Source organism: Falco naumanni, chromosome 3, assembly GCF_017639655.2.
Source record: "Falco naumanni isolate bFalNau1 chromosome 3, bFalNau1.pat, whole genome shotgun sequence".
NCBI classification, from domain to species: Eukaryota; Metazoa; Chordata; class Aves; order Falconiformes; family Falconidae; genus Falco; species Falco naumanni.
Genome location: NC_054056.1, coordinates 68,897,896 through 68,911,722, shown reverse-complemented (window position 1 = coordinate 68,911,722; position 13,827 = coordinate 68,897,896). Strand labels below are relative to the sequence as shown.

At 36.4% G+C, this 13,827-nt stretch overlaps 1 protein-coding gene across 1 annotated transcript in view; it reads left to right on the top strand.

The window, feature by feature from the left end:
- B4GALT6 (beta-1,4-galactosyltransferase 6) overlaps nt 1–13,827 on the top strand; it is a 37,244-nt gene that overhangs the window by 15,000 nt on the left and 8,417 nt on the right. Inside the window, exons 2-5 of the mRNA XM_040587088.1 lie at nt 4,358–4,474; nt 4,840–4,953; nt 11,459–11,583; nt 12,102–12,218. Of these exons, the coding sequence (XP_040443022.1) occupies nt 4,358–4,474; nt 4,840–4,953; nt 11,459–11,583; nt 12,102–12,218 (473 nt within the window). The remainder of the gene's footprint in view (nt 1–4,357; nt 4,475–4,839; nt 4,954–11,458; nt 11,584–12,101; nt 12,219–13,827) is intronic.

Sequence of the window (13,827 nt, the reverse complement as noted above, 5' to 3'; positions counted from 1 at the left end):
TAAACCATCCCAGTTCCCTTAGCTGTTCCTTGTAAGACTTGTTCTCTAAATCCTAGACCTATAGGAGTCATGGTCCTATGAGGACTTGGGCATGTGAATGTAAGGCAGTTTCCATATCTGTCTGTAGAGGGCACGATCCACTTGTTTTTCCTGGTCAGATGGACTGTAGCAGACACCCACTTATGGGTTAGGATTAAAGGTAATTTTAATTGTAATCCGTAAATTCCCAGTTGGCTCCTCTTCTGTCCTGAGGCAGAGCTCCATGCACTGCAGCTGCTCTCTCACAGAAAGGGTGACTCCCCCTCCTTGTCTTACCCTTCTGTCCTGCCTGAACAGCCTGTACCTGTCTGTTGCAACGCTCCAGTCATGGGAACTATCTCACCATGTCTCTGTGATCCTAATAAGATTGTAGCTGTGGAACTGCACACAGATCTCTAAGTCATGATGTTTATTCCCTGTAGTGCATGCATTAGTGTACAGGCACTTGAGGGGGCACCCCAGCATGTTAAGGGTCATACTTATGATGGTATAGGTAAGGTTTGTGGAAACCTGTGACAAGCTCAGGAAGATGGCTGGTATTAAAGTACCAATGACAGCTGAAAAGAGGATTGTTGTGGAAGTCATCCTTGGTATTCTGCTGTCAGTCTTTTCCCTCACCATGCTAGCAGAAGAAGAGATGCTTCTCTGTTATGCTTCTGGCCTTCGTGGATTCTCTTGAACGCTAGTTGCTGTCACTGCTGGTTGATGTGACATGTGAACTGTGCTCTTTTCCACAGGTCTTTGCCAACAAACCTGTGACAGTAGATGAGACTTAATTTTAGGACTAAATTAGTATATTTTATTTTTGCCTGATGCTTTTAGCTTCTGAAGTAATTAATTGGCTACTTGAGCATCTGCTGCTACCTAAGCAGCCGTAGAATGCCAGTGGAATAAACTGGTCAGGTCTATATTCCTTGTAACCATGATTGTGCTGGAGACCCAGGTAGCCGGGGCAAAGAGTGCACAGAAAGGAAGATGTTTCATTGTGTTTCTGTATTTGTGTATAGCTGGATTGTGAGGTGACAAGGAGATCAGCCAGGAAGAGGAGGTGTTGGGTTGGGGTAGACTGCAAGAACAGCTTGATGAAAAACATGACAAGGCTAGATCTTCCTGTTAGCAAGAGCAGCTCTTGAATACTTAGGCCAAGGTGGCAGCAGACTTTGCCTGGTTGTTTTTGTAATTCTGTCTTTTCATGATGCCTGCTTTTGAGAGAAATCTTTTCTAGCTTTGTTTCTCACGAAGGTGTGTGTTAGTTCTACTTTTTCTCCTCTTTGTCAGAAGGAAGTTGTCCTTCAACAAAGGGGAGATGGATGCTTTTGTGGAAAATCTGTTTTATCAATGTTTATGTCTGCATTATCTGGACTGCAGTAAAGTTTCCCATAGGAACTTAGAACAGTTATGTGGCCCTCTTGACTTTCTTGTGGACTTGTTTGAAGGTCTTAGTCTCAGTTCTGTACTGTATCATGTTCATAAGACTGCAACAGTAATATGCTTGAGTAGATTTTTCTAATATTCCTTGCAATGACTTCTGGAGCAGGTCTTTCATCTCAACCATGTCTGGAGAGTATACTTACTGTCTGCACAGTGTCCATAATTTCTGTCACTGTGTGTGTAGTGACATCTATCTCTCTTAACAGCTGAAGTGTTTGCAATCAGTGTGATTTGGTAGCAGCCAGAAAAATTCACAAGGGTGGTGAACACATAAGCAGAAGAAAGAGCTATGATCTGCTCATTAAGAAAGATGGTATTCTTAGCAAGTTTGTAGGCAGGGACTTGTAGTGTTGATGAAAAAGGAACAGGAAGCAGCTAATGAAATGATTTATGGGCTATCAGAAAGAGATCTCTGAAGACACACGCTTTGGACTTGTGACCGAAAAAAGTGTTGATAAACACAATGTTTTAGCTATTGCTTAACTGCATTTGCTTTTTCTGTTTCCCACTTTGTCCCCCACAGCAAGTAGGCTGGGGGTGGGCAAGAGTTTGGGAGGGGACAAAGCTGGCACAGCTGATGTGTAGTGACCAAAGAGGTATTCCATACCAAGTACCGGCATCTCAGCAATAGAACTGGTGGGCTTTTTTCTCCTAAAGTTATCTGTTGCTTGGGGACTGGCCTCCTGGTCGTGAGTTCTGCAGTGTAAAAAAATCAAAATAAGTGGCTTTTGGTGTCACGTTAAAAGGGAGAACATAGCACAATCTTCTGGACGTTATCTCTGAAATCAGTATTTACTAACTGATTTGTACTGAAAAAGAACATTATTTTAGTGTTGGAAGGGGAAGATATTGAAGAGAAGATCTGTACAGTAATACATGGAGAAAAAAGAAGGGTGGATACCAATTGAAAATATGTTGAAAGCTTGAATAAAGTAATTCTTTGTTATATGGGAAATTTTTTTCATATTTGAAAGGCAAAAATCCACTTAGTTTTACTTTCAGGGTAGTCTTGAATATTGAAATTGAAGGTAAATGATTGTTCTTGGGGAAACAGATCAAATTGCTTTTATATTGAATCCTAAAGAAGAAGGTTTCTTGAGTAGGTAACTTGCTGTGAACTCAAGAATTGTACAGATTAACTGAATGTTTAATACAGACATCCTAAGAGTGGAAAACTACAAATATAGGAAAATTATTAGAACCCCAAAGTGCTACTTTACAGTGAATTGGGTTGAAAATTCAAGAAGTTTTTGTGCAGGTTTTCTGTAAGGAAGTATGAATGTTATCTGTTGTCTTGGATCCCAGTAGGAATCATTCTTGTTAGGTTTCCTCCCTGTGTTATCAGGCCAAGGGTTTTTTTGGGGTTTTTTTCTGTTTTAGTGGCATGGGGATGTTGAGACAACTTCAGGATCCAAGTAGCTGAGTAACTTTTACACATGTGTAAACTCTTGTTAATCAAAGTAGCTAGTCATGCTGGCTAAGAGTTTGAGAACTACATACCACGCATAGCACCTGACATGTTCAGAGCCTGTCTTATTAGTGATAATATTCTTCATTCTAATAAGGAGTTCTTTGAAGGCCATGAGAGCCCCTCCATTCATTCTTTTAAAAACAAAAATATTATTGTAGAATTTGCAAATAATACTCCTTAAAAGATTTTGTTGGTATTTGTATCTCTGTGAGTGTCAGTAGTATTGTTTGCTAATGTGGTGGAATTAGTCCCTGTATTTTCCTCTGGAAATGCCCAGTCCTTTATAAACAGTTCTCTGTAGCTCTAGTCTCTTTGTGTTGGGCTGTAAGAAGATATTAACTGATCTGGAGTTAGTGTCATGCCACTGGTGCTGGGTCACCTGATGGAGTTCCTGAGATGATTTTGTAACTTTCTTTAATCTTTTCAGGCCAGATTAAGATTAATTTGTTGTTTTTCTTTTCTGTTTAGTTCTTTCCTCCAAAGTCTCACAGCCCTTTTTGGTTAGGGTGGTTACTAGTTACAGTGAGCCAAATATCTGCCAGACAAATGGGTGCTTAGCACAGGTGAAGTGACAGATGATCCTTTTGATTCTTTTTGCTAATCAGCATAAAAACTGTTCTGCTAAGAATTTGCCCTTCCCTGTACATTATTTTTTGAGCTCTGTGAGTCCTGGATAGACGTTTGCTTACTCAGATATACATGCAGCTTCTTTTCTAACATACTCTGCTCAGGCAAAGGATTGTCTTGACATCAGAGTTGGGGCTTTGAGTGCAAGGCTGAGACAGGGAATTACTTCATGCAGTTGTTATTAGTGAGTTGCTTAATTATTCAGAATGATGATTTACTCACCGTTGATGCCTGTAATAAATACTCCACATATAATTATCAAACATTAATACTTTGAGATTGGTAGTGATTTGTAGCAGTTGTATAATGAAACAGCTGTTGGGGGTGAATGAGTAGCAGTACATTTTGACTGAAAGTTGTGTCAACTAATGAGTGAAAAGAGGGACTGTTCTGTGGGACTGAAATACTTTCTAGACGCTTTTTGTCCTATATTCTATGATGTATATGAGAGATGTATCTACATATGAGAACCTTTTGATAAATTTGATTGTTTCTTGGCACTGTCAGTTGCTTTTTGTAAGTTAAAGAGAAATGAAAGTCATATAATGTGTATTGACATTTTGTAATTTTGGGTTTTCATATAGGCCTGTCATTATGAACCCATTTTATTCTTTTGTTTTGTTGCTGTTAAGTTTTACTCTCTGTGGTTCCTCATCTTGAAGGATTAATGTTCACCAGTCATGGATTCAGACACAGCAACAAATATTGAACACGTTATAAATGGATGTTAAAATAATTTGGAAGTACCTTATTGTAATTCAAATTCAAAATTGTTTTTTGTTTTACCAGCAAACACATATCTCTTCATGGTACAAGCTCGTGGTATAATGTTGAGAGAAAATGTAAAAACAATAGGACACATGATCAGATTGTACACTAACAAAAATACCACACTGAATGGCACAGGTAAGAATATTTATTTAATTTCATTTTTATAAGAGTTTTATTAGGGAAAAAAATAAAAATGGCCAAACCTTAATGACTCGTCTTGGTACTGAAAGCCTAGACCCAAGTGCTACTTCTCTGTAACTGGTGTGAAGGCCAGACAGTTGCTGTTTGTCAGTTCACTTTAGTAGGAAATATTTGTCATAGCTGTAACAAAGTTTTCTTAATTTAATTATTGTTCCTTTAGTGTGGTAATAGTAATATTTTTTTTTAACATGTTGCTAGGAATTTGTTACTTACAAAGTTAATGCTCTCACCTGCATGATGGTATGTTACAAATTCAGTGTATAACATAGGTTTTTCAAAAATCAATTCCTCTTTTTAAGATTATCCTGAAGGAAACAATTCTAGTGACTGTGTTGCTCAAACAACAATGTATCTTCCAGAAAACTTCACTTACTCTCCTTACCAGGCTTGTCCAGAGAAGCTGCCTTACATGAGTAAGTTTTAAGCTGACCTTAATGTTTATCTCGTAAATTGGATTGTACTTAAAAGGAAATACAATTATTTTACTGCAGAGTATAACTGTAAGGAGTTGAAATATATAGCAGAAAATAATGAATAAAATACATCTAAGAATGGACAATAATACTTAGCAGAATTTTGCCTGCAGTTATTGTTACTAATCACCTAATGCGTTTTAAATTTTATTTACAAATAATTTTACTTTCTATAAATTACATACTAAATATTTTTATTAATATGTAGGAATACTCTATATAAAATACGCATTCAGAGTTGCATATTTTGATAAATAGTTAAAAATCTGCTTTTTGGAAATGGTATTCCTAATACAAAGATTCATGAGTCAGAAACTAGTTCTCAAATCTTCATCAGCTAGTCACAGTTACTTCAATACATAGGAAACTGAATAAGATGGTGAAGTGAGAATTAATGGAGGTAAGAAGGAGCTAAAGCCCTGTCATAATGAGTACTTATATAGCAATTTAAAAGTTGTGGTTATCAGGAAATTTTAAAAATAACCTGTGAAATCCAGATGTTTAAGATCCCAAGCTATTGAATAGAACTTGATTAGGTAACCTAACTTAATTCATCTTTAAGCCTAGAATCGAAATGTCTAAGTATTTTGTTTGAAAGTGTTTAGTTGCAGAGGAATCATGCAGAAATAAGAAACTGAGTACTTGGGTAGCATTGCTGTTTGGGTTTGCTGGGTTTTTATAAAACTTGTAATATCACAGCTGTCCTGAGTAGCAGTATACCAGTGTATGTAGAAGGTGTGGTAAGCAGGTATTGCACAACTAAAGCAGTTACACAAACTGCTTTACACAAAACTGGAAGAGTTCCTTGATGATGAAGAAATTCTTCACTGTGGTGGTGAGAGACTGGAACAGGTTTCCCAGAGAAGCTGTGGATGCCCCATCCCTGGAAATGTTCAGGGCCAGGCTGGATGGGGCTTTGAGCAACCTGGTCTAGTGGAAGGTGTCCCTGCCCCGTGACAGGGGGGCTGGAACTGTATGATCTTTAAGGTCCCTTCCAACCCAAACCACTCTATGATTGTATGTAATTCAGTGTCCTTAAGCTGACTGAATAATGTGGCCGAAAGGCTGTCGGCATGACTTTTTTATTTTCTTTGTGTAGACAAAGTAGAGCTTTATTTGGGAATATTCTTAAAAATTCTTGTTAAGAATTGTAAATTTTTGTGCGAATTCCCCTTTCCCGCAGACTTGCCATTCTTCAGACTCAGACAAAATTCTGGGCAGTTTGCTCTCCTGGCTTGTAGAGAAACCTATCCTTAAAGATCTAGAAGTGTTAGGTAGGAGATCAGTTTTGAATATTAAAAAGAAAGAGGCAAATCACTGCTGGTGGTGACTGCTTTACCATTTGACCTTCACCACTGATTTTTGCTGTTAGAGGTATTTCTTATATTTAACCTATATAAAATTGCAGTCCCTTGGCTAAAACAGAATTCCTTCTTAGAAACTGCTATTGAGTTTTTAGCTTTTTTTTTCTTAATGTTAGGAATTGTTGTTGTATTATCAGAGTTGTTGTAGGAAGCAAGGGATGATTAAGTATAAATGGTTTTTTTGTGCTTTACATTTGGAAGAAATCATAACTTGAGTCAGTAATCCACAGAATTTCTTCAGTTCTAGAAAATGTTTTGTAGAGAGACAATATTTTTGAGTGAAGAACCAATAGTGGCATAAGTATAGATCTCAAAACTAATTAGTTAAATTGAAAAGTCTCATTTGGTGTCAGAAGGTACCAATTAGAGAAGAATCAACAACTCTCTGTAAATAAGTGTAAATATGTTACTAGAAGTGACACATCATTAGTAGTATCTGGCAGTATCTGTTATGTAGCATGTTTATTTTACTTGCTGTATTTAAAATCAAACAATTAAACTACTGATTTGTAAGAGGGAAAATTTGAAAGTTTCTGGAGATACTTGTGATGCCTTCCAGAATTCTAACCTCTTGTTTTTTAAACTAACATCTGACTTAAGCTGTGTGCTGTCACTCAGCAATGAGCAAGTAATTAAGTATTTGTTATAGCAGTTGAGCTCCATATCATACCAGTGTTGCCAGCCAAACTAAATGGCTGATCTTTTTTTCTTCAAAGAAAACTAGTGGATTTTATTAGGCTAATCTAGGTTCTATTATAACTTCTTTTTTAATCCCAACAGAGAAGTTTCTCCAGTGAAGAGTACAGTAACAGTGCTTGTTATCTGTCTTTTCAGCACCTCCAGATTCTAAACTTTGTCTCTTACATCATAAATATACAGACATAGAGCCAAGAGCATAAATCAGTTGCTGTTGCTTATAAACTTAATCATGTAGAAAACTGTCTTAAGCCAAGTTACAGTTAGCCACAGTGTGATTACTTCCTTATTTCAGTCTCTTCCCCTCCAGAAACAGGGTTCGACTTTAAAAATCATGTGGATGTTCATTTCTATAATATTGCACATGTAAACAAATAAAACTAAATTATTCCAATAGTAAATATTTTAGCTACTTTGGGAGACAGATAAAAAGTTTGAAAAATGCCTACTCTGGATAACCAGAGAAACAAGAATGATGATTATGCTCATTGAAAAATGCATATAATAGTATCTGGCAGTTGAATTCTGCCAGGTTAGTTAGTTCAAAGCTGTATGGGCTTCTGCTGCCAGTTCCACTTGTGTATTAGTTTGCTGTCCAGGAGTGGAGGGATGAGACAAGTTAGAAGGTACTTAATAGGTCAGCCTACTTATAGAATGTTATCTTAAATCATTGATGCACATTTGTTTGCAGTGACAAGTATTTAAAATTGCTAGAGTAGGAGTGCATTCTACTCTGCCATCTTTGCTATCAGCCTTATTGGCTATATGTAACTTTACCAGAATTTGTCTATAGGTTCCCTTATTACTGTTCTCTTTTTACATATTTTTTTTTTCCCCATCTCTTTGTACTTATTCTGTCCTGCTTAATTTAATAGAGAAATCATAATTTTAATAGGAAATATCTAACTGGATAACTGGATAAGTTACTATTTAGCAAAGAGAGGTATGCCTCACGGTTTGTTTTTTGTGTATACCTTTTTAATCATCATTTTATGTATTTAATTATAATCTAATAAAATAGATTTAGTTTCTGAAAATTATTTAATGCAGTGAAATGTTGTAGGTGGTCCTGAGATAGCCAGGGAAGAAAGCTTCTTGACTGACATCTATTTTGACCTGCTTAATAGTCCAAGGTTATTACAGAAGTCAACTACTCTTCTTTACATCAACTTTCCAGATTTGTATCGTGAAAGGAGTATGGTATAATCATGTCTTGTCCCAAGTACATGTGTTCTTACAATAGGACTAACCAGGGTATTTTGTGTGTGACTCAGTCTTTCAGGTTATAACCCACTGGTTGCGCACTGCTGTGCTAATTCATAAGCAAGACACCTCTAGTTCAAGACAGTAGGAGTACAAACGTGTCTTTGATTAGCATAATTTTAACACTGACTTGAGAGGTAGACGGAAAGCAGATCAGTTTTTTCAGTTATATGAAATAAACCCCTCATGTTAAGAATTTTTAAGCAGTCGCTTCATGGTTTTCTTAAGAACTGGCTCTTAATGAGCTATAAGAAATACCCAGATCTTCCAGTGTGATCATCTCAGTACACTGTGATTGAATGTACCTAAACCATTTAAAATAGATATTAGAAAAATCTATTCTGTATTAAACACACACAAAAAAAGTCATCAGTGGAGGAAGTTCTGCTGTCCCCACAAGTAATATATTGTATTAGTCCTTCAAATGAATAGTTAAGCTTTTCCTAATACTCAACCTGCTTTCAGCCCACTGCAAGTTAGTTGGATTTCTGCTTGCCTGCCTTGATGCTTGGAAGAAAGTTGGTTACCATCTATGTACCAAATCATTATGTCTTCAAAAGACTTATTTTTTCGTCAGTCTCTTCCTTTGTAGCTGAACCAGTACTTTCAACCTTTCTAGACTACATAGATTCTAAAGCTCTTGTTCTTGATTTTTGTACTGTAATTTGATGTCGTTTTGAAGCATCATAACCAGCTAAAACCCTGGTTACAAACCAAACTAGTAATTACCTTCTCTGTCTTTCATATAACAGTCGTTAATATACTCAAGAAAGAAATTTGTGATTTCTATGCAATTACGTTTCAGTTTATTGTTCCATATTAATAAGAGAACCATTATAAACCATCAAAATATCTTTCTGTATACTGCAGTATAGCCTGGTATTTCCTGTTTAGTGCATATATGCTTCATTTCTCCTTCAGTAACAATCCATACTTTTTAAAATTAATTTCACTCTGATTTCAGTATGTATCTGATCTGTTGACATTACTTTGTTTTCTGATTCCGTTCTTCAAAATTCTTTCTGCTTCCTCAGCTTTCTTTTTTTGTGGATTGTATAAATATGTTTTGTGCAGTGTGCTAGCCAGTAATGGAAGTAGTGAATACTAAGCCCAGACATTTACTGAGATGCCTTCTGCCTCCCACCAGTGACAGGAGAATACTGCTGATTTCTGTTTATCCATCTCTTGTGTACTTTTGGTAGTACCAGTATGTCATGGTTTACTGTAGCAACTTTTTAAACAGTCTGGATGGATTTTCATCATGTCCCATCAAGTTAGAAGCACCTGCCTTATATGAATGCTGTTTCACCATTCCTTTTTTTTTTGCCTTGGTTTCTGTGGGTTGGTGGGTTTTTTTTGGTTTTTTTTGTTGGTTTGTTTTTTTTTTCTAAACTCTCCAAACGTCTGATCAAATCCAAACTTTTCTTGGAGTCTAAGGCAGCCCAGTCCTTTGCACCATGTGTTGTTTGCTTTCTTTTCATAGTAATTGACCTTTATTTATCTTTATTTTCCTATTAGATTCTATAAATAAACAAAGTCTCTTGTTGCTTCTCTGTCTCTTGATAGTTGAAATTGATTTAATGGTTTGTTTTTTTTAAATTTAATTTGTACATGTTTATACTCTATATACTGGTCCTTTGTTGATTGCTTTTGTTTCTGCTTTTTGTAAGATTTCATTTTCAGGTTATTGAAGAGTTTCAGATACAACCATAATGATAATCTTAAGTTTTGTTGTTGGTGGGTTTTTTTGTTGGGTTTTTTTATTGAAAGCTCTGTATAATTCCTTTTTCTTTTAAAATAATCAAAATTGGTTTGTTTAAATCTGTTAAAAAATCTCTTTATTGTGCTGGTTTTGATCCTTTTTTTCCTATAATTTTCCTTTTTTTTAAAGTTACCTTCTACGTTTACAAGTAGTTTGACATTTAAACATCTCCAAAACTAAAATAGCTCTTGCAGTATCTTCTGCCTTCTGAAAGCAATACTTATTCCTAGTATGCTCCAAAAGTTTCAGTCTTTCCAAAAGATGTAGATAGCTAGTCGGTACAATGTTACATCGTGAGGCAATCATTTGGACACAAATCGGGTCTTGTGGGTATGGACACAGGGGAGAAAATGGGAGTGATTTCTTTCATCGACTTTAAAATTCCAACCCTTACCAAAAGACTTAAACTTTTAGACAATAGTAAGTAGCATATTTTATGGTGTCTATCAGATAGTTATTGCAAGAGTTTTATTTGATGATCTAGCATTGTAATTGCTGAAGAACAACTTGAGCTTATGTTTATTAAGTATTACTACTCTTCTCCCCAGATTTTCATGATTCCTTCTATTTCTGCTTTTGAGGGTATTTACTGTGAATCATTATTTCCAAATTTGAAATTATACACATGCATAAGCTAATAGCTGACAACTTTTAGTTATCAACTAAGTGTAAATATTTTCTCATAGTAAGTACTAACATGATTTTTTTGCTAACATATTGTGGTATTTATTCAATATCTTACTGAATTCCATTCTCATCAGTGGTCATTTACAAATGCTTTTCCCGTTGGACTAATTAGTTCTATCAGTGGTAATTCTCAAATCTAACCAGTTACTATAAATTGGTTTGATGTGGACAGTGGTGAATTAGTGGATGAAGGCTGTATGTGAAATGTGCATTATTACCTAGAATTTAAATGGAGGAAGTTTGTTGTGTGTAGTGATGCATTTTTTTTTTTTTTTTTTTTTTTTGTGGAGGTGCAGGTAGGAAGAAACTCAGAATTTAAGTATCAGTTCAGTAGTGCAGGTGATGTGGAATTGTTAAAAACGTACTTGAAACTAATTTTTGTTACGTGACTAATTTTCTGGAATAGTTACAGAATTCAAATGACTTGGCTTGTTTTGTGTCCTCTGAAGTTATTACTTTGCTTATAGGATTTATTGAAGGATGTTTATATTGGGAAATACTGAAATTTGGTCTGTAAAAACTGAATATTAAGAGTGCAGTATAAGTTGTTTATTTTTTATCTGTAGGTAGTGTAACTACAGTTTTCTGATGCTGTTTGTCTATGCTATACCTTGTAACATTAGATCTGATGTCCTAATTGAAATTAGTAACTGATTTTTTTTCCTCTCTGTAGGAGGCCTTATTGATGTCAATATGAGTGAAATTAGTTTTGATGAGATTCAGCAACTGTTTTCAAAAGATTTAGACATTAAACCAGGAGGACACTGGAAACCAAAAGACTGTAAGCCACGATGGAAGGTGAGATGCTACTTTTCTGTTGGGTTTTTTTTCCTGTTGGTGTGTAAGAATAGTTTACCATTGCAAGCACTCAGTCTTTTACTGCTATATATTTTATGTAATATGTAGTATGTCGTAAGATATGTATCTGTGCTCAAGAAGAGACTAAAGCTTGAAAAAAAACTTGAAATGGATTGTTAAGAGAACTTACAGAGGTTCATTAACTGTTGTTACTAAACATCTTTATCATGTGGATGCCAACTTGTCCTATGTGTGTGTTGCTTGAAGTATAATTAGAAGCAAGTGAACAAAAAAGGAAAATATTACTTATATTTTACTCAGTTTTTTTTTTTCTTTTTTTAATTGTTTGAGCAAAATTCTAATTCTTTCTTAGCTGGAACAAAAGTGTAAAACACAGAGCCAATTTAAATGTAAAAGTTGAAAAACCTGTGAAAGCCATGGGAAACTTGGTCTGTATTGAAACATTAGAATTTAAAAATGCTAATATAGTAGCTTAAAATCTATTTGATTTTTTGAAGGTGGCGATCCTTATTCCTTTTCGGAATCGCCATGAGCATCTTCCAATTTTTTTCCGTCATCTGATACCTATGTTGCAGAAGCAGCGGCTGGAATTTGCCTTCTATGTTGTTGAACAGGTAACAGCATTTACTTGAAAGGTGACTCTTTAAGATTCCTTACTAAAAAGAGATTTGATATTCTTACCAAGATTTGAATGAATTCAGAATTTAAAAATTTACTCCACTGTTCTAATACTTAAAATGAAAAAGGAAAGTTCAGCTCCATTCTCCAGTTTAGTGGCCTGATACATGGTTGCTTTGCTTCAAATACAGGCTGGTATTTCATATGTGATAACACAGTCTCTTTGAATCTGTTGTCTTTTTAAGTCTTCAAGGATAAAAACATGGGGCTACGTGTGGCTGGTAACCAGTCACCAGTGCTGTTCCTTAGGGCTCAATTCTAGGGCCAATTCTGTTCAGTACATTTATCAAAAATCTGGATGCAGGAGTTGAGCGCATTGTTAGCAAATTTGCTGATGATACCTAACTGGGAGGTGCTATTAACTCTCACGAGGGACAGGATGCCTTCAAGAAGAATTTAGATAGAGGAGCATTGTGCTTTGATTAATGGGATGAAATTTAACAAGTCGAAATGCTGGATTCTGCACCTAGGAGAGTAAAGCCAGGCACAAGTACAAACTAGGAGAGGAGTGGCTGTAGAGGGGCCCTGTAGAAAGGCATCTGGAGGTGTTGGTTGGCAGCAAGCTCAGTGTGAGTCAGCAGAGTGCCCTGGCAGCCAAGAAGGCAAACCGCATCCTGGGGGGCATCAAACACAGCACAACCAGCTGGTCAAAAGAGGTGATTATCCTGCTGTGTTCAGTGTTGGTGTGGCCTCGCCTCAAGTACGGTGTGCAGTTCTGGGCCCACAACTCAAGAAAGAGGGAAAGGTCCTTGAAAGTGTCCAGAGGAGGAGGGCAACAAAGCTGGTGAAAGGGCTGGAAGGCACGTCCTGTGGGGAGCGGCTGAGGACTCTGGGTTTGTTTAGTGTGGAGAAAAGGATGTTGAGGGGTGACCTCATTGCTCTCTACAGCTTCCTGAGGAGAGGACGTGGGGAGGGAGGTGCTGAGCTCTTCTCCCTGGTACCCAGTGATAAGATGTGTGGGAATGGTCCAAAGCTGCATCAGGGAAGGTTTAGACTGGACATTAGGAAGTATTTCTTTACCAAGCAGGTGGTCAAACATTGGAACAGGCTTCCTAGAGCAGTGGTTGATGCCCCACTGTTTAAGAGGCCTTTGGCCAACGCCCTTAATAATACTACTTTTGGTCTGGCCCTGAATTGGTGAGGCAGCTGGACTAGATGGTCATTGTTGGTTCCTTCCAACTGAAATAGTCTATTCTATTCTAGTTGATTGTTTTAACAAGAAACAGAACAGAATGTTTCTTTCTTAGTTTATGTCAGTATTTTTTAAACTCATAATGTCAAGCTGTATTAATCCAAACCACCCATATCTCTATACTTCAGTGTTGCTAGTGCCATTAAGTTTTGTGTAAGAGAGGAGAACATTTGGACTTCTTAAATCACAAAATACGGTTGATGTAGTTGATACTAACCAGAGCTATTGCTCTGCTTAGCCAGTGGAATAACAGTCATCTTTGTCAATGACTTTTTTTTTGTTGTGGAGGATGTGTTTCTCATAGTATTGAAATTTTCTCTTTTTCTTCTTGATCCTTACAATGTCTTCTTTGT